Genomic DNA, 19,921 nt, shown 5'->3' with positions numbered 1-19,921 from the left:
CTACCTCACACACTCTACTCACGCTCATTTACGGAATCCTTGTGGATGATTCTGGAATTCAGTCTGTGTGCCGCCAGACTGAAAAAAAAGCCTATCCCATGCAGGGCAATTTTGGTCGATTTTAAATTGTTATTGCACAGCCTGGTCTCACAGACTAGATGTAACATTGTAAACATACATTTGAGACACTAATTAGTATTATATGGTATGTTTGGTATAGTTACATGAGACAGAAGGTTACTTATTAAGGCAAAAGCAAATGTAGGGTGGATGGTCAAGGTGGATGGGTGGGCATATAACACAAAATTCTAGGAATCCAAAGGTTGCTTGTTCAAATCTCATCACAGACAACTTTTGCATTTTTGTAACTACTTACAACTTTTTAGCTACTTTGTAATGACTTAGCATGTTAGCTAACCTTTCCCTAATTAACTCTAATCTTAACACTAACTAAACCCTAACCTTAACCCTAACCTAGTTAATGTTAGCCACCTAGCTAACATTAGCCACAACAAATGGGAATTCGTAACATATCATAAGCTTTGCAAATTCATAACATATTGTACAAATTGCAATTCATAACATATCATGCGAAAGGATGATGGACATCCACAAATTAATACAATATGAAACGTAACATAGCATAATAAATGGAGGGAAACAGATTTACATTTATTGTGTTACATCAAACCCTGAATCCAGGTTGTCATGTTCTGTTGGATGAAGAGAACAGTGTCACTTCATGTTTGTAAAAGGGGTTGGGTAAATTACGATTATTCTGCTAGCAGCACAAATGTTGATGTCACATTCGTATGGTAATGAAGAAACCTTCAAAATAAATGCCCGCATTTCAAAACATTGCAATCTGGACAACTCATTCAAAATCATTTTAACCAATGACCACTTTTATCATGCCAACAATAAAAAGCAATTCGTTTTTTAATGAAAACAAACTAAAAACATGGTTAAAAAAACAAAATTAAGACCAATAATAGAATACTATGTTTACACTGGTATGCCGAGAATATTGGGCTGTAGAGAGAAACTTTTCTACCCGTCTCAGCTAAGGTGGGGTGGGAAATACTCAGTAGGGTCTATACTAACCAAACATGTTTTGTTTTGGAGGGGGACTATGTAGTGCATATTCAGCAGCACTTTGTTCTTCACTCCCCCCATAGCCCCAATGCAATAAACTGTAATAGATTGTACATGGGATATATATTGACTTGTAGAGAAAACCTTTCTGTCTCAATTAAAGTGGGATGGAAAATACACATTAGAGTCTTTACTAACCACATATGGTTCGTTTTGGAGGAGGACTGTGTTGCAAGGCCTGCTGATTACTTTTTACTCTGCCTCTTCCATATCTCCCAATACAATGCACTGTAATAGACTGAACATCGGATACATATTATCTTGTAGAGAGAACTTTGCTACCTGTCTGAAATATGACTTGGTACAAGTATTCATTTTTGTACCCCTGGTAAAACATTGCTTCCTTGCACTGACTGCAATTTGGAGAGTATAAACATTGAATGTGGAGGAGATCATTGGCAAAGAAAATGTGCAGGTAGCATTTCATTGACAAAGATTCTATAATTTCACACATATTGCTGTTTTGAACCAATGGTTTGTGTAGTCTGTCCTGTTTTCACTGCCTTTCTTTACATATGGAAAAGTGATGATTCCTCAAAAGAATGGCACAATAGGAATTTTGATTCCTTTACTTTTGCTGCAAATAAGCCCTTCCAGCTATATGCTTGAAGATTCCTGACACCTCTTTGTGAATGGACCTTTTCCCATTCATAAAGGGTCAGTGTAAACACCGACTTGGAGTTTCTCGCCTAAATTCATCAATAGCTGCTTAAGCTGACAAAAACACACTGGAGTGTGTCCTTGCTTATTTGGATCATTGGCTGTTTATCTACTTCATCCTCAGAATCATTAGACTCAAGTGTTTCCTTGCTTATCAGTGGTTCTACATCTGTGTTTTGGAGTCATCTTCACAATAATTGAGTGTGTGCATGTTCCTTATCGGTTAAACTACTATCTGACAAGTGCTGCTGGATGTGTACTACACAGTCTCACTCAAAAACGAACCATATTTGGTTAGTAGAGAACCTACTGAGTATGATCCACCCCACTTCAGCTGAGACAGGTAAAAACATTCTCTCTGCAAGCCAATATGTATCCCATGTATAGTGTATTGCACTGCAGTGAATGGAGTGTGTGAAGTAAGGGGTCACCAGCACTTTGTATTAAAAGCATTACTCAGCGAAAGAGACCAATTTAAGTTTTGCAGACTCTATTGAGTAATTCCAATAACATATATTTGTATTTGACCTACACAATAGCTTTCAACATATCAGTATTTGTGTAAACTTTCAATATAAATTGTATGAAAAATACAATATTAAAAATAAAATGTCAAATGATCCATTTATTTTAAAAAGTTGTTAGCATGCTGTGTTAAAAATGCATGTCTTTGCAGGGGACTCTTACTATGAAAAAATACAAATAAATCCTCGATCGTGCTGCCAGCATAATATCGGGCTGCTATGAGAACGGTCATGGGTAAATGCCAACCAATCTCAGGGCGTGTGTGAGCCCATTTAAACTCTCACTCAAGACAACACTTGACCGTAGGCGGCTTCGGCATAGGCTACACACATAGGGTCCTGCATAGAGTGTAGAGGTGTAGCAATAACATGACAATGTATTGTGCGAGGAAACACGAGCTGGTATCGTTGTTGACATGAGGGCATGCCTGACTTGTCCCTAGATGAGATCTGTGCGACAAGGACCAACCGCGCACGGAACACTTCGTCATTGATTAATGTTAATTGTTAATTCTCTGAATGCGAATACAATCATTTCCCCCATCATTATTAATGACAAGATGTCAAACAAAACATTTGGATGACTCGAACTGCGCCTCGATAGGATTTCAAATAACAGGGATTTGGGCAGGTATGCGCAATTTTGATGTTCTCATTGGAATGCGCTCATTTTGGGTATAAACAAAAACATGTGATGCTGAAGCGCATCTGCACTACCGGCGAGAATAATTCGACTATTTGACTGTGTGCACTTTTGTTGTCATTGGATTCGTGATAACTCATCCAGCGGGATTCTGAGCCTGTGAAACCACTTACAGTTCGTCTTCGATTTGAGATGCTGGCGATTACCTGCGCTTTAATTTTAGCGCTCATGCAAAGCGGGACAGGTGAGTGGCCATCATCTTGATATTCATTTGATATGACGGGATGCAGCAATAGGCTATCAGCCAACTAGCCAGATTATAGGCTATTTCTGGAATTCAAGATCACCATACATAGGCTATTTGAACTCTTATGAATAACATCCTAATAGGCCTATGGTATTTCCCCATTTTAGATTCGATTTTTCCCATAATATAGGCCTAATGCTTATGTTGGCTACGCCTGTATTCGGCGCTATTATGGTGACGACGCAGTGGATAGGATTGTATCATAATTACATTCCATTGTGGGATGAATTGGGTACACAGTGCCGTGCCACCAGTTGAAGGTTCCGTAATCTGGCTTGTTCTCTTTACAGTTATGAATGGCACATTTAATCGATAACTGAAAGCCTATCACCCAGGCCCGATCCTTGCGAAGCGCCCAAAAATACCAGAGCAGTTTTCCCTCACGCAAAAAAACAGCTGTCTGTCTAGAACTCACGTGCACTGGAAACGGAGGCCCCGGAATAGGCTACAATGTTGCAAGTTTGCTATAGCTACAGCTTCCGGCTTGACCCAGTTGATTGATTTGGTACAATGTTGCAATTCACTAGATAGTTAAAGTCAAGACAAATAGAAAGGAAGGCACAGGTGGGAAGTAGAGGGATAAATGCGATTGCAAGAACCTGCATTTTCATCAGGATATTTTGTGTTTTTATTTGTCGGCTTTATATATTTTTACTTAGTTGACAATGGAAGTTATAGGCTTACTGAATTGGCCTAAGCTATCTCTGAGTTCCATGCGCTCATTTCTTTAGCCACCAATGGCCCACAGTTTATCAGTCCATGTGGCAGAGAGCACTGTATCAATGCGTCTATATGTCCGAGGCTGGTGCTCTTGCATTCGTTTAATTTCAACTTGATAGATGTATCATTTTAATTCAGATTTGTATTAATAACCACGTGACAATGATTTTGAGAAACGAAACTTTATTATTGAAATGCGCATATGAGCATTCTAACTGGCACGCAGATCAGATCGGTAGAAATGGTAGGATCAATTGTAAGCTTCCCCAAACATGAAACTCTGTATGTTAGCTACCCAGGTTTTCAGGCATGGCATTATCTTATAAAATGCAGTTCATATTTTCTTCTTAGCAATCAAGAGCTCAGAAAATGATGAATAGGCCTAAACTTGAAATTGCTCATTCTCATGACAATTTAGCCCACTGCGCAAACTCTCTGACAGTAGTCTTGAGTAGCATAATTACATTCAATTGGCTATTGTCCATTTTACTTTGACCTGTCATGTTTTTAGAATATGGTGTGTTTGTTAACATGTTAATTCATATTCACATCGAAGCGCATTTTTATTTAAGAGTGCGCCATTCATGCTATTTGATCGAAAACACGATTATGTAAAAAGTGTCATGACATTGTCATAAATCTGGTCGCCCTGTAGTCTACAGAAAAGCCCAAAGATACTATATACTCTTTATATTGTATAGGCTACATGATTTATGTTCGATGACGTTGACAGAGCATTGGTGGAGCGCCACAGTGCTGCGTCTCCAACAGCACCATGGAGAGGCACGCTGGGCAAAGACAAGCTATATATTGTGCGCACCTGAGTTTGGCAAAGTGGGCTGATTATCATGGGGCGGCATCTGCGCTCACCTTAATAGCCTATATGCCACTGGGTGAGATGTTTTCATTGTTTTGGGGCAAAATTATGTGAGGTGTTCTGTGTTCAGAAAATGCAGCACTCATCAATCTGCTGTCACCTGATTTACTCTGATATTATTGGGTTAACGTGGATGACACAGCCTCCTTTCCTGCTGGCCACTGAGTGCATTGACACAGATCTCTTATTTTAAATTTCTTCTGCATTAACTCTCTCCATCCACCCCATATTCAGCCTCGAGGTGTGTAGACCATGCCTGCAGTCCTCCCATGGGCAACCTGGCCAGTGGCAGGACCCTCACATCCCTCTCAGGCTGCTGTGGGAATGGGTCCCAACACTCCCCATGCCCAACTCCCCTCCACCCCTGTCCAGTTGACCTTCACCCACCTGCCCACATGGTGGATGATCCCTTCCAGCACCCAGCCACCTGGTGGGCCTCGGGCGTGGGCACTGACCAGGAGGAGGAGGTCCGTCTGGACCTGGAGACTCGTTTCTGTCTGACCCACGTGGTGCTGCTGTTCCACTCACCCAGGCCCGCTGCCATGGCCATGGAGCGCTCGCAGGACTTTGGTCGGACGTGGGAGACACTCAAGCTGTTTGCGCAGAACTGCAGTCTTGCGTTTGGTCTTCCTGATGACACCGGTCAGCCTGGCTCGCTTTGTACGTCCCGGTACTCCAGTGCCAAGCCGTGCAGCAGGGGAGAGGTAAGGCGACAGAATGTCTCATTTACTCTGTGGTGTAAGACACAATTTTAGAAGCACAGTAGACAAACAGTATACAGTAGACCCTTATCTTTCTCAAAAGGTAATATTCCGGATTCTGGGCCCTGGTGGATTAGTTGACCCCTACAGTCCAGAGAGCCTTTCCCAGCTGACCCTCACCAACCTCCGCCTCAGACTTCTCAAGGCCCAGACCTGCCCATTATCTGCCGCACCTTCCACCTATTCTTCCTCCATTGGACTCTCCTACCCTCCTACGGACCTGAATCTTCCCCTCCTCCCTTCCCCCCAGCCCAGCTCAGAGCCCCCTGCCTCAGCTCCCTTTTCCATTTACACTTTCCTGGCTCGAGGTACCTGTCTCTGTCATGGCCATTCAGAACACTGTTTACACAGTGGCGGACAGGACAAACTGAAGGACATGGTGAGTGTGGCCTGCTCAGCCTGTGTGTGTGTGTGTGAAAAATGCTTCATTATCCAAGCTTGTCCTTTGTGTTAAATAGCCCTGTTTTATTGCAGGTGCCTGGCAGGTGTGTGTGCACTCACCACACAGCAGGAGAACACTGTGAGAGGTGTGCCCCTCTATACAATGACCGTCCCTGGAGGGCAGCCAACGGCAGCAGTGGGGAGCCACACCCGTGCCACAGTGAGTGCCCTACTAAGATGGGTCAATGGCCAGGCAGTGCTGGGTTGCCAACTCAAATCAAGCTCATGTTGAGAGATCACAGAAATACTTCAACACTGTTCATATATCAGTTATTACTTTTCATTCAAACATGAATAAAATCTCCTGTAAAAATTTTGCTTGCAGGGAGGTCAAGACTCCAAGCCAAACCGGGAGTGTTGGCAAACCTACCGTTGGGTGTCATCTCATAATCTATCCTTCCAGTTGACTAACCCCTCCGTCCTCTCTCCCGTCCCATCATTGTCTCCCTGTGCTCCAGAGTGTGAGTGTTACGGCCACGCGACAAGCTGTCACTTCTCCCAGAGGGCGTGGCTGTCCTCAGGGGCCACCAGTGGGGGTGTCTGTGACGAATGCCGACACAACACAGCAGGGCGCAGGTGCCAGCGCTGTCGCCACGGTTACCACCGCCACCCAGCCATGCCCCTTGGCTCCTCCCACATCTGCACACGTAAGTTGGGACAACCTATGAACAAGTGAAAATAATATAGAAAAATGTGCGAATGCTACATTTCATCTGTTGTACATTAATTGTTGTCCCACATGTCAGTGAATTCCAGTTATACATCATGTATAACAGTACTTGAAATTGCAGGCATGGGTGTATATTAAAACATCTGTCTCTAATGGTATGGATTTGTCACAGTTGTATATGTGGGTAGAGCGAGAAGAGATGAGGGAGAAATATATGTGTGTGTGTGTGTGTGGTAAGTCTTTTTCTCTCTTTCACAGGTTGTTGGTGTGACCCACTGGGCTCATTACCAGCCAGCTCTGGGGAGGAGTGCCCATGGTGCCACCCCAGGAGTGGACAGTGCCACTGCAGACCTGGTGTGGGGGGAACAAGCTGTAGCCACTGTCTCCCTGGGTACTGGGGCTTTGGGGAAGAGGGGTGCAAACCCTGTGCTTGTCCCCAAAACTGTGACCCCGACACTGGGCTTTGCCTTGACAGGAAAGTATTTTTTTTTCTCTACTAAATCCAACATTTCTAATGTGGCTTTCTTTCCTATTACCAGTTTCATCTGACCTCCGTATTCTCCTTGTCATTTCAGCAGCTATGCAAATAACCAGGTTTTCAATGTCCCCATGGGGGGCAAGATTCCTGACATGGACCATGCCTTGACCAGTGAGGGTGAGGCAGTGTGGTCAAAGGAACTGGCAGTCTCTGCCATGCACTACACAGGTGAATGATGATGCACACTAGCATTAGAGTTATGCACCTCACTACGTAAAGCTTGCCATCACTGGTTTGAGTAAACATATTCATGTACTGCTGACACTGTCTGTCTATGGCTCCTTCCAGGGAAATGCAGCTGCAAGGAGAGAAAGTTGAGGAGTGTCTCGGATCTCTGTAAGACCAAACATGCCTATGGTAAAATATTTTCCAAGGCTCTCACATACTATACATCTTACAGTATTTAAATGTTTCCCCTCACTCTGTAATGTCCTCTTGACCATTGGTCTAGTCAAGTGATATAAGCAGTGCATACAGTACATGGCGTTAAATTCCGGTGAGGATTTATGCTACATTAGGCATACTTTCCACAATCCTTTGATTTAGCTGGGTGTAACTGATGAATGTCTTCATGTGTGTCTGTGGCAGTGATCAAAGCCAGTGTGTTGTCTGCTCATGACAAGGGGAGCCACGCAGAGGTACAGGTCAAAGTTCGCAAGGTCCTGCGGTCAGGACAGGTGCCCCTCTCCCATGGCACACACAGTCTCTACCCCATATCCTGGACTATCCGGGGGTGCACCTGCCCCATCCTTAATCCAGGTAACCCAACATATACATCACCAAACAGAACAGAGTAGTGTGCTACTATATTCAATATGTTCTAAATATTGTCCTTATTTTTCCACAAGGTTGGGAGCAACTCTGTTCACTCTGATATAAGTTCTAATAAACAGGATTGAGGCTGAACCCTCTCCCTCTTCTTCCAGGGGTGGAGTACATGCTGGCGGGTCCAGAGGAGGCAGGGACGGGACGGCTGCTGGTCACCATGCAGAGTGTGGTGGTTCCCTGGACCTCCCAACTGGGGGCCCACATATCAGAGGGCCTAAGGCAGGGCTGCCCCTGAACACCCTCTCCAAACCCATAACAGAGCACCCTGAATGGAAATCACTGGTTCACTAGATCATTCAGGAAAGGGACAAACTCAGTGGATAAGGCTTGACCAAGTGTCTTGACCAATAATTGCTATGGAAAATCATGCCCATATAAGACTACAACCCTGCCATATGATGCAAAGAGGATGGACTGGATACTGGAATCTTTAGAGCCTTTCTTATGAAGATGATTTAACTTGAGGTCGTCCTACATAGACAAACACCCCCATGGAATCTACTAGACACAACAAACCCTAGTATACCAGCTTTTCAGACTGTGTATAGCCAAAGCCATGCCTTTTTTATGCCTACCAGGTTCTCAGTACAATACAGTGCTGCTTTTGACTGCTTTTAGTATACTGTATTTTTTTCAGTGTCCAGTTCCAATCATTTATTTTTCATGTGTAGTGTGCTAATGAAAAGTGCAACAAACACACATGCACTTATTTACATTTTGAGGCACATAAAGGCATCCATAGGAGAGTGCACTGCTTCCAGTCTGCAGCCTTCTTGGTGAGGGCTCCCCAGGTCAAGCCACTCCATCTTATTTTCTATTGTTCTTCTCCATGTCTCTTTTGGGCGTCCTGTCTTTCTCTTCAGCGTAGTGCAATCGCAGGGTGCGCGTTCTGGTGGCAGTCTACACACGTCCCAGCCACCGCCATCTTTTCTGCAACAAATAGGGCCTACAGAGTACATAAAAAGATCAACCTGAGAAATGTAAGTGTTAGGAACATGCAGCTAATATCTTAATCTGAAAAGATACAAGGTTCAATGTATGTGGTGCAGTTTCACCGAAGAATGAACAAGATCCCAGAGGACGAATCACTTTCAAAGCATCATGGTCCAGTCGTATGTATGAAGCTCTAGTTTAATTTGTGTTTGAACAGTATTTGAACATATGGGTAGAAATGTTTGAAAGAGGTAATAAGACATTGTTCAGTGATAACTTTAATCAGGACAGGTAAAAGAAAGTACCAGTGCATTAAAGGCTTGGAATTACATGTTTCAAAAGCAGGTGAAGGAAGCACCTTTTATGTACTCAGTCTTTCTTCATAAGAACATGAGTTGTTGATAATAGCGGCCAGCACCAAACATATTTGACCTTCCAGGACCTGTGGCACCTAATCAGAAGAGCCATATCTCAAAGGCTCAAATCCTGAGATTTAAACACACTGTATCTCACATTTTCACATGGATCCTGTATTGATGTCATTGCATTACAAACACGCTATGGCTGTCTGACTAAAAAAGAATCTGGGTTTAAAAGGTGTCTTTTTTTGACACCTTGTTTCAAGTTCCTTGCAGACAGGCCGCCACAAGTGGCCAATGTGATTTATAGGATATTTATTTGTATCAAAATATGTTTTACCTGCAGGCTGCAATGTTTTTATTTGTTGGCTTTATGTATGCTATTTTTAGTCTACATAGTTGGCAATGGCAATATAAGTTACTTTTAGAATTTTGATGAACCATATGATAATGATTTTGAGATACTAAGACTTTATTATAAATGAAACTAAACTTTTACACGACAATGAGACTTTTGAAAATAATAACTGGCAGGCAGATTGGTAGAAATGGTAAGCTAAATTGACACTCCAAATTGAAAAGGTTGCCGACCCGTGGTGTAGCCTATTACCGGCAACTTCAGGAGCTAAGGTCATCAGCAAGAGGAGGAGGGTTGGGAACAGGTTTTTTAAGACAATCAGAAATAGTATCAGTTCCTCATATGGGCACATTTATAGGTCTACATTTGTGCGCAAACCAGGTAGCCTTGGCCTACTTCTATGCATAATCTGGCACGCATCATTAATGAACATTGACAGGAGCGCTACAAACAAAAGACAATCCAAACATTGATAACTCCGTAAATGGAATGAAATAAACCAAAAACACGTTCCTCACAAGCGTTGGTTAGGTTGTGCGGTCCGCAAATAACGCATCCACTCCGACAATGATAAATGTAAAATACCCCAATAATATATTGAATGCATTAACAGAAATGACCTTCACCCAAACAAATATTGTAGATTAGAACGGTAAAGGTACTACTGGTGAGCCATCCCCGTGGCCTTCGCAATGGATTAGTCCACTAAGGCCAGCGTGAATCTGACAGGTTTCTCGTGTGCCATAAAGAAATGTATTTTTGCGACTGCTCGACCAACAGCCTATCGACCAGTTGACTAAAAGGTGTCAGCCCTAAAACACACATCTCAAGTTTGGATTTAGCCCCAATCTTCCAAAGCCCTCCCTCTGATTATTAGTGTCATTGTCAATGACCAATACATTTCCAACAGCTCCCTCTTTCAAGAGACTATTATGCAACACATAACCAAATCCCAGTTGGCACGCAGTGTTTAATTATCTCCTTTGAGGAAATTATTGCATAGACAATGGATTTCCACTTTATTCAGGTATATGGGTTATGAAGGGTGGTCATTGGATGGAAAAATCTATTAAGTAATAGTGAGGTAAAAATCAAAGAACAGATTGTTGGAAAAACATCATGCCAACAGCAACATTCAGGACTTTTGACAAAACTTAAAATGTCACATGATCTTTGAGCAGCAATTTAGTACACAAGAGTAATCAAGCTTTAATCCTATCTCTTACCATAATCTGTTAAACACAAACATGCAGTAGGGTTGGGCAGTATCCAGATTTTCATATCATACCATCCTTTTCTCATACCGGGATAATACGGTATTACAGGCTTCGTACACAAGGCGGCGCAAAAACAAACAAACATTGGGCGTCTAACAGAATGCTAACAAAGTTAGCACAGGTAATAGCGAATTTCAATGGGGCTGACTAAATATGCTAACGGGCACCAACGAAAATAAAGGAATTGCAAAAACAGGCAATACAGCTCATAAAGTTATACATATATAGTTAGGAGCTACCAAATGTTCTTTTTGGTGAGTTTGGACATTTACAAGTGAATGTGAACATGAGACACTGTGCAAATTAACAAAGTTCTGATGCATGCTTGTCTGAAGGAAGAACAGTACTGGCTCTGAAGCAGCATGTGTAGACTACACATTGTGCCTGTCTGGAGTCACTAGGGCAACTGGCCTGCCTGCTCTAAGAAGATGGGAGAACACGGCAGAAAGCTAACACGATATGATGCCTCCACTTTATTAATTCAGCAATTTACTTAGATTAACTAGCAAGTTAAATTTAGGGGTCACTTTAATTTAAATAATGTTACCTTTATTTAACTAGGCACGTCAGTTAAGAACACATTTTGAATTACAATGACGGCTTGCCCCGGCCAAACCCGGACGACGCTGGCCCAATTATGCACCACCCTATGGGACTCCCAATCACGGCTGGATGTGATGCAGCCTGGACTCGAACCAGGGACTGCAGTGACGCCTCTTGCACTGAGATGCAGTGCCTTAGACCGCTGCACCACTCGGGAGCCAATTTAATGCAGAATTAAATTGTTTTAAATAAATATCTTGCAGCGTTTTGTAAACGCAGACGTAAAATGATACTTAATGTAATTTCTGCTCTGCATCAGACTCAATTTGTGCTTCAATTGCACTTCTCCACTCGGATGAGAATTCACAAATGGGCATTATATCAGCAGACAGTGCTCTGACTGATGTGAAGCTACTTTTATCGGTGTAGCCAGCCTACTTTTCTTCGGTAAAAGATTAACTCCAATATTAACTTTAAACAAAACATTAGGAAATGTAGCTGGCTACATTCTTTCTATGATAAACAGGCACACGATGGCCATGCATTATTTTTGCAAAAAATACCTTGCTTTTTCATTGCAAGCTCATTTACTTGTGTGACTGCCAGCCAAATAGCGTTGCACTACTTTTGTCATCTGATTACAATGAAGCTTTTTTTCTGCCTAATGTGTTGCACTAACGTATTTTTTTCTGAAGGAAAACTATAGTTGCACTTCCCTGATCACTTTATTGAAGCAAAAAACAAACACGACTTTCAATATACAACGCGACTCGTCAATACACAGCTGTTCTCACCTCCTCCCGCTTTCTCCAGTTGTGCTATTTACAAACAAACAACGTGATTGGCTCAACTGTTCTGGGGACCTATGTGAAATGAAGAACTACCGGTGAAATGAAGAACGCAACCTGCTTTATCTCCTAAAGTATTGCACAAGTTGACTGTGTGGGTATTTACTTAAAAATTAGCAACAAATATGAAAATGTATTGAAAAACATCAAATAAATAGTTTAAATGTTCAATGCTATTAACAGTATTGAAAAAAACATCCCGACTATTTCCAAATACCCTGGTATGAGGTATACCGCCCAAGCCTAACATTAAGTCAAGTGATCACAAACTAGTCTGACCAGTAACATTGATAGTAGGTTACACACCTCCAGTGTAGAATTAACATAGAATGGCACAAATGATCTGATTTGAAGCTTGATAATAAGCAGCTAAATTGTTTTGGATGAGAAACCTTTAACTAAAGTCCCCTTCAGCGAACAAGTCCTCCTCTACAAACTCCCCACTGTAGGAACATCAGTAGCTCAACAACCACTGGATAAAAAAGCATAAGAAAAAAGATGTGTATTTCTTTTGTATTGTCCTCCTCTTCTCACAGCATATTCCCTGTAGGAGACTTAACACCTCTGCAGTTCTAGGCCCCCTTTAAAAGTAATTCTCCCTCGTGATGAATGTTGAACCAAGAGAACAGGTCTAAGGCATCAGTTGACAAAGCTGATCTCCCCAGAGAGTGGTCTGTGCACGGCAGTGGTTTCAGGGAGAGACCGGGGGATGGTGGAGAGTGGGTGATTTTAGCTCGCAGCCTGGCTGTCTGTGGGGGGTGTATTGTCGGATGACGGGGCAGACTCAGGTGTTGGGGAGGACAGGGTTGAGTCACTAGACGCCACTGGTGCTGAGGACGAGTCCTCTGCCAGCTCAGGTGAAGTAGAATCAACAGGGGCAGAGCCCTCAGCAGGCGCAGGCGCAGTGGCATCTGCCCCTCCCACGGCAGTAGCATCAGCCCCTCCCACGGCAGTAGCATCAGCCCCTCCCACGGCAGTAGCATCAGCTCCTCCCACGGCAGTAGCATCAGCCCCTCCCACGGTAGTAGCATCAGCCCCTCCCGCGGCGACTCCCTCGTTCTCGTCCTCCTGTGGGTAGAGCTCGGGGTACTTCTGCATACACTCCTGCATAGCGCGGAAGTTGTCGATACACTCTGAACCCTTCACCTCCTCATTGCTGTAGTGGAAGCAGGAGAAGGCCTCCTTGAACTGTGTGCCACAGGGCCCGCTAGCCATCCCTCCCAGGCATGGACAGTTCCAGTTGATCTCCCCACTAGGCAGAATCAGGCCTAGAGGAATAGGGATATAAGAGGAAAGGGCAGGGGGATACCTAGTCAGTTGCACAACTGAATGCATTCAACCAAAATGTGTCGTCCACATTTAACCCAACCCCTCTGAATCAGAGAGGTGCAGGGGGCTGCCTTAATAGACGTCAACGGCGCCCAGAAAGCAATTGCTGTTGAGGGTTAACTGCCTTACTCAAGGGCAGAACGGCAAGTTTTTCCACCTTGCTGGCATGTACAGTGCATTTGGAAAGTATTCAGACCCCTTGACCTTTTCCACATTTTGCTACGTTACAGTTTTATTCTAAAATGGATTAAATATAAATTTCCCCCTCATCAATCTACACACAATACCCCATGATGATGAAAAAAAAACAGGTTTTTAGACATTTTTGCAAACTTATACAATTATAAATAAATATCACATTTACATAAGCATTCGGGACCCTTTACTCAGTACTTTGTTGAAGCACCTTTTGGAAGCAATTGCAAATAAATTCATAAAAAATCCTACAATATGATTTTCTGGATTTTTTCTCTCCATTTTGTCTGTCATAGTTGAAGTGTACCTATGATGAAAATTACAGGCCTCATCTTTTTAAGTGGGAGAACTTGCACAATTGGTGGCTGACTAAATACTTTTTTGCCCCACTGTATCACCCACCACTGCGACCTGTATGCTCTAATCGGCTGGCCCTCGCGTTATATTTGTCGCCAAACCCACTGGCTCCAGGTCATCTATAAGTCTTTGCTAGGTAAAGCTCCGCCTTATCTCAGCTCACTGGTCACGATAACAACACCCACCCGTAGCACGCGCTCCAGCAGATATAGCTCACTGGTCATCCCCAAAGTCAACAGCTCCTTTGGCCGCCTTTCCTTCCAGTTCTCTGCTGCCAATGACTGGAACGAATTGCAAAAATCGCTGAAGCTGGAGACTTATATTTCCCTCACTAACTTTAAACATCAGATATCCGAGCAGCTAACCGATCGCTGCAGCTGTACATAGCCCATCCAATCTACCTACCTCATCTCCATATTGTTTTTATTTATTTTCTACTCTTTTGCACACCAGTATTTCTACTTGCACATCTGCACATCTATCACTTCAGTGTTCATTTGCTAAATTGTAATTACTTGCTACTATGGCCTATTTATTGCCTTACCTCCTCACGCCATTTGCACACACTGTATATAGACTTTCTTTTTTTCTATTGTGTTATTGACTGTACGCTTGTTTATTCCATGTGTAACTCTGTGTTGTTGTTGTTTCTCACACTGTTTTGCTTTATCTTGGCCAGGTCGCAGTTGTAAATGAGAACTTGTTATCAACTAGCTTACCTGGTTAAATAAAGGTGAAATGACGTTTCAATAAATAAATAAATAAATAAAATTCAGAGACTTGTCCCAAAGATACTTCTGTGTTGTCTTGGCTGTATGCTTAGGGTTGTTGTCCTGTTGGAATGTGAACCTTTGCCCCAGTCTGAGGTCTTGAGTGCTTTGGAGCAGGTTTTCATCAAGGATCTCTATGTACTTTGCTCCGTTCATCTTTCTCTCAATCCTGAGACTCCCTTGGCTATTTACCAAGTTCTGCTCTCCTGCGTTTGACTTCCCTGCCACCAGTTACGCACCCCTGACAGCATTATGTTTTATGTTTTGTGTGGACCCCAGGAAGAGTAGCTACTGCTTTTGCAACAGCTAATGGGGATTCTAATAAAATACTACCATGCTTCATTTTAGGGATGGTTTTGGCCAGCTGATGAGCGGTGCCTGGTTTCCTCCAGACGTGACACTTGGCATTCAGGCCAAAGAGTTCAATCTTGGTTCCATCATACCAGAGAATCTTCTTTCTCATGGTCTGAGAGTCTGGCCACTCTACCATAAAGGCCTGATTGGTGGAGTGATGCAGAGATGGTTGTCCTTCTGGAAGGTACTCCCACCTCCACAGTCAAACTCTGGAGCTCTGTCAGAGTGACCATCGGGTTCTTGGTCACCTCCCTGACCAAGGCCCTTCTCCCCCAATTGCTCAGTTTGGCCAGGCAGCCAGCTCTAGGAAGAGTCTAGGTGGTTCTAAACTTCACCATTTAAGAATGATGGAGGCCACTGTGTTCTTGGGGACCTTCAACGTTGTAGACATTTTTTGGTACCCTTCCCCAGATCTGTGCCTAGATACAATCCTGTCTCGGCACTCTACAGACAATTGCTTCGACCTCATGGCTTGGCTTTAGCTCTGACATGCACTGTCAACTGTGGGACCTTATATAGACACAACAGGTGTGTGCCTTTCCAAATCATGTGCAATCAACTGAATTTACCACAGGTGGACTCCAATCAAGTTGTAGAAACATCTCAAGGATGATCAATGGAAACAGGATACCCCTGAGCTCAATTTCAGGGTCTGAATACTTATGTAAATAAGGTATTTCTGTTTTAAATTTGTAATAGCTCTCTCTATACATACACACACACACACACACTCACACACATATATATATAGTGCCTTCGGAAAGTATTCAGAGCCCTTGACTTTTTCCACATTTTGTTATGTTACAGCCTTATTCTAAAGTGGATGAACAAAAAAGATATCCTCAGTAATCTACACACAATACCCCATAATGACAAAGTGAAAACTGTTGTTTTTCAAACATTTTTGTCAATGTATTAAAAATAAAGAACAGAAATACCTTATTTCTGTTCATGAGTATTTTTATTTATTGAATCCATTTTAGATTAAGGCTGTAACACAACAAAATGTGGAAAACGTCAAGGGGTCTAAATACTTTCCGAATGCACTTAATTGACATGGTTGTAAATTCAGAATTCACCTCTTTGGTATCTTTGTAGTGACTACACTACTGTTGAGTGTTTCATAATCCTTCTACATCCCTGACATGAATTCACAGCCCACTTACCCTGGTCTTCGTAGGGGTCATTGGGGTCATCTGCAATGAGCTCAGCATTGCTAGGTGCTTCATGGTCTTCCTTGGTAACGAAGATGATGCGATCTTTACCTGGCAAGGCGAAAACACAGGTGAGACGATGGCATGAAAAGATGCGATCTCTAAGGAAACAATGGGCACCCTGCTATGACCATGACATGCTAATTGCACTTCCCCTTCCCTGTCTCCAGGCTGGTTTTATTAAAGCAAAGTGGGAGACCAATTATACAAATTCATGGTTAATATGGTCTGACTGACCCAATAAACACACAAATGCATTTATCTATTGGATCAAGGCAAGTGGTTGGCTATTAATATGTTGGCCATAATAGCTGCTAAGTTTACAATTCGACAACAGCTGTTTTTCACCAGAGTTCTGTAAACAGAACGCTGAATCAATGCCCACTAACTATGTTTAACCAGCAGGGTCCAGATATAAAAACAACTGAACTGTCACCTGACATGACATGCGCTTCGATTGCCAGAAGATACCGACCCTACTTGTTTACACTGAGCTGCACTGAGGTCGGAAAGCAAATCATGGTTACATTCGGACACCGTAGAGCCGGCGCGAGACGTGGGTCGGATGTAGGGATGGGATATGCCACTCTATTCAAATTTTACCTTCATCCACACTGCTCCATCGAGAAGATTTAAATACTGCTATTTTCTCTGAAAACCCTTTTCATCCTCATGCTAGCTAGCAGTAGCTACAGCTGCCATTATGGAATGGCATGATGCGTTAAACAACAAAGGAGCTGATTGGCTGACAAAGCCATTCCAAGATGGCTGCGGTGGCTACAGCAAGCGAGCATGAGAATGAAAAGGGCAGTTTTCAGAAAAAACTAGCAGTATTTCAATCTTCTTGACGGAGCAGTGTGGATTTGGATAAAGGTACAAATTGGAGTACAGTGGCATATCCCATCCCTGCATTGAGGTAAGTTTAACTATCTAGCATGATCTGCACATCTGTCTGTAAGTGTAAGGTACCCATAGCAGTATGGATATGTGCAAAATTGCTATAAAAGGCCTTTTCACACTGCATTGTTCTTAGCCCCGGGCTATCATAGCCAGTCTAGCCTAGCCTGTGTTCACACAAGCATTTGTTAACCCTAGGCTAAGGAATCACACTGGTATTCCACAGCCCAGGGCTAACGGACAAACATGTGACCAATGTTATAAGCAATACGGCATTTATTAACACATTATTTCATCTTGCGTCTAGCCTAGCATTTGATTTCCAACAGTGATTGTTTGTATAAACTTCGCCATCTGCCTGTCTGACCTCGAACAATGTTTCAATTTTGAAATTCTTTCTCACCCCTGTAGAGAATGGTGTGCATGAACGAGGCATCAACTTTTCTGATCTAGTAGGAATCATTCAACAATATTATTATCATGGATATATCCATTTAAAAGTAAATGGAAAGTCTATGAAAACAGACAAATGAAGTGTTTGCTGCCGTTCCATTTGTAGTGTTTGTAGCTTTAGTTTGATAAGTGAGAAGACATTAGCCAGCCAGCCATAATAACCATGTTTGTTAGGCATAGCAATCAATGTTTTTGCATGGATTTGGTTTTTGTCCTCAAATAGGATTAAATAGTATGAATTGACTTGTCAAAATAACAGTGCAGCTTTATTGATTGGACATTCTAGTAGTTGTTCCTGACCCTGATTCACACTGGAAAACCCCCAAAAGTGCTCCGGAGCAGGGCCAGCTAGTCCTGGGCTAAGGTTGGTCCTAGCCCACTTTAGAATGTGCAAGTGTGAAACATAACCCCAGGCTAAAATCGCTCTTAGTCCTAGCCTAAGGTGCAGTGTGAACACACCTTAACAAGCTGACCAGACCTTCAAATGCATGTTGATTTTGTCCACACATACCAGATGCAATCAGGACACGCAAGTTGAAATATCAAAACGAACTCTGAACCAAATATATTAATTTTTGGGACGGGTCAAAAAGCATTAAACATTGATGTCAATTTAGCTAGCTTGCTTGCTGTTGCAACTAATTTGTCCTGGGATATTAACAGTGTCCTTTACTCTGACAATGAATCCACAGATAAAATGGGTAAAAGTTTGTTTCAAGTAATCGCTCCTCCTTCAGGCTTCTTCTTCTGACTTTATCAGGTGGTCGACAACCAACTGTAAGGTGCATTAACACTACCACCCACGTGGGGATATGCTCCTAAAAATCAATGAGGAGCTGGGAGGCGGGACTTTCAGCACATCACAAATAGAACTAAATTATATAAATGCTACGCAGAATATCATGAGCAGTGTGGGTGCAATGATTGAATAACATGTACGTGTACATTTATTTTGCTCACGCAACGCGAACAGTGGTCAGCATGTAAGTGCATCTTTTATTTGAAGGATTGGTTCTTGCTGAAAAAAGGTAAATGGCCATACGTTTCGAAAGCCATATTGCAAGCCATGATTGACGTTTATAAAGTTTTAAACACAGCGTCGTGCATGTAGTTCACACACACAGAGTAGTCGTGGGCAAAGCGAATGGCTGAATGCCACTTCGAGTCAGAACTAAATGGAACCATGATCGCGTTTTGACCTTAGTGTAAACAAGCGTAACGGTATCTTCTGGTCAGCGCTTTGACAGCTCTGCCTGAAGTTATCTGGCTAGCGTGGAAGTTAATGTGTTCGTCTCGTACGAATAGCCTTCCTTTACAAATCAGATTAATCCTGAGAATTTGATTGCCCATTTATAGACCTCTTCAAACCCTATAACTGACTGGAACTAAGCTACATGAAATTACTGCACAAATCAAGCTGGAACAAGCACCGCTGACCTGCTTCGCAAGTTAACTAGATACCTAACGTTACCATGCTAGCCCCTTCCATGACATTCATTGGACAAGCGGAATGAAAATCTAAGGTGCACTATTACCCTCTTGCTTACAGTACGACATGACAGACGGTGGTGATATCCGTTGGTCCACTACTTAGATCAGAAGCAACGACGGTTTTTGTACAATTAGCTGCAGTGAACATAGCCATATAACTAATAACCGCCCGGTTTCCGTTTCCTTTGACCTCTCTTTGCTTCGATTTCTGGACGCAGTCTCATGACGTCATCCGGGCAGTCACTGGTGATTTGTGCAGCAGTTCGAGGTAGATCCAGGATCAGATTACACAACCCCCATAATGAGGATAAAAACAATGAGGCTGGACCAGTGGTGCGGGGAAACTCCTACCAACAGTACCAGGTGACTATTTGGCAGTACTCTCCCAAAGAGAAGTGAAACCTGTACTGCACTTGTCT

General features: G+C 42.8%; 2 protein-coding genes across 3 annotated transcripts; one reads left to right on the top strand and one right to left on the bottom strand.

Moving 5' to 3' along the window:
• The first annotated feature begins 2,568 nt into the window (after positions 1 to 2,568).
• On the top strand, positions 2,569 to 9,709 carry LOC112254406 (netrin-4-like). Its single transcript, XM_024426972.2, has 10 exons — positions 2,569 to 3,226; positions 5,121 to 5,590; positions 5,691 to 6,026; positions 6,122 to 6,248; positions 6,547 to 6,735; positions 7,017 to 7,230; positions 7,334 to 7,464; positions 7,585 to 7,653; positions 7,885 to 8,055; positions 8,223 to 9,709. The coding sequence occupies exons 1-10, from the start codon at positions 3,175 to 3,177 to the stop codon at positions 8,357 to 8,359; spliced, it is 1,896 nt and encodes a 631-aa protein (XP_024282740.1). The 5' UTR covers positions 2,569 to 3,174; the 3' UTR covers positions 8,360 to 9,709.
• A 1,067-nt stretch (positions 9,710 to 10,776) lies between these two features.
• On the bottom strand, positions 10,777 to 19,768 carry LOC112254404 (mitochondrial intermembrane space import and assembly protein 40). Of its 2 annotated transcripts, none has more exons than XM_024426971.2 (3): positions 19,559 to 19,768; positions 16,614 to 16,712; positions 10,777 to 13,710 (listed from the first exon to the last, which is right to left on the bottom strand). In XM_024426971.2, the coding sequence occupies exons 1-3, from the start codon at positions 19,566 to 19,568 to the stop codon at positions 13,172 to 13,174; spliced, it is 648 nt and encodes a 215-aa protein (XP_024282739.1). In that variant the 5' UTR covers positions 19,569 to 19,768; the 3' UTR covers positions 10,777 to 13,171. The 2 variants fall into 2 exon arrangements, with proteins under 2 accessions (XP_024282739.1, XP_024282738.1); XM_024426970.2 differs by having other exon boundaries at positions 19,547 to 19,749.
• Positions 19,769 to 19,921: the final 153 nt, after the last annotated feature.

Source organism: Oncorhynchus tshawytscha, linkage group LG07, assembly GCF_018296145.1.
Source record: "Oncorhynchus tshawytscha isolate Ot180627B linkage group LG07, Otsh_v2.0, whole genome shotgun sequence".
NCBI lineage: Eukaryota > Metazoa > Chordata > Actinopteri > Salmoniformes > Salmonidae > Oncorhynchus > Oncorhynchus tshawytscha.
This window is presented reverse-complemented; position numbering and strand designations above follow the sequence as displayed.

Bases quoted from the DNA above. Each gene is read 5' to 3' on its own strand.
- LOC112254406 (XM_024426972.2), top strand. From the start codon at position 3,175: ATGCTGGCGATTACCTGCGCTTTAATTTTAGCGCTCATGCAAAGCGGG. The intron at 6,736-7,016 runs GTAAGTTGGGAC...TCTCTTTCACAG, and splicing joins CTCCTCCCACATCTGCACAC to GTTGTTGGTGTGACCCACTG. The intron at 7,465-7,584 runs GTGAATGATGAT...GGCTCCTTCCAG, and splicing joins CTCTGCCATGCACTACACAG to GGAAATGCAGCTGCAAGGAG.
- LOC112254404 (XM_024426970.2), bottom strand. From the start codon at position 19,568: ATGTCGTACTGTAAGCAAGAGG. The intron at 16,713-19,546 runs GTAATAGTGCAC...TCGCCTTGCCAG, and splicing joins GTCGTACTGTAAGCAAGAGG to GTAAAGATCGCATCATCTTC. The intron at 13,711-16,613 runs GTAAGTGGGCTG...CTATTCCTCTAG, and splicing joins TGACCCCTACGAAGACCAGG to GCCTGATTCTGCCTAGTGGG.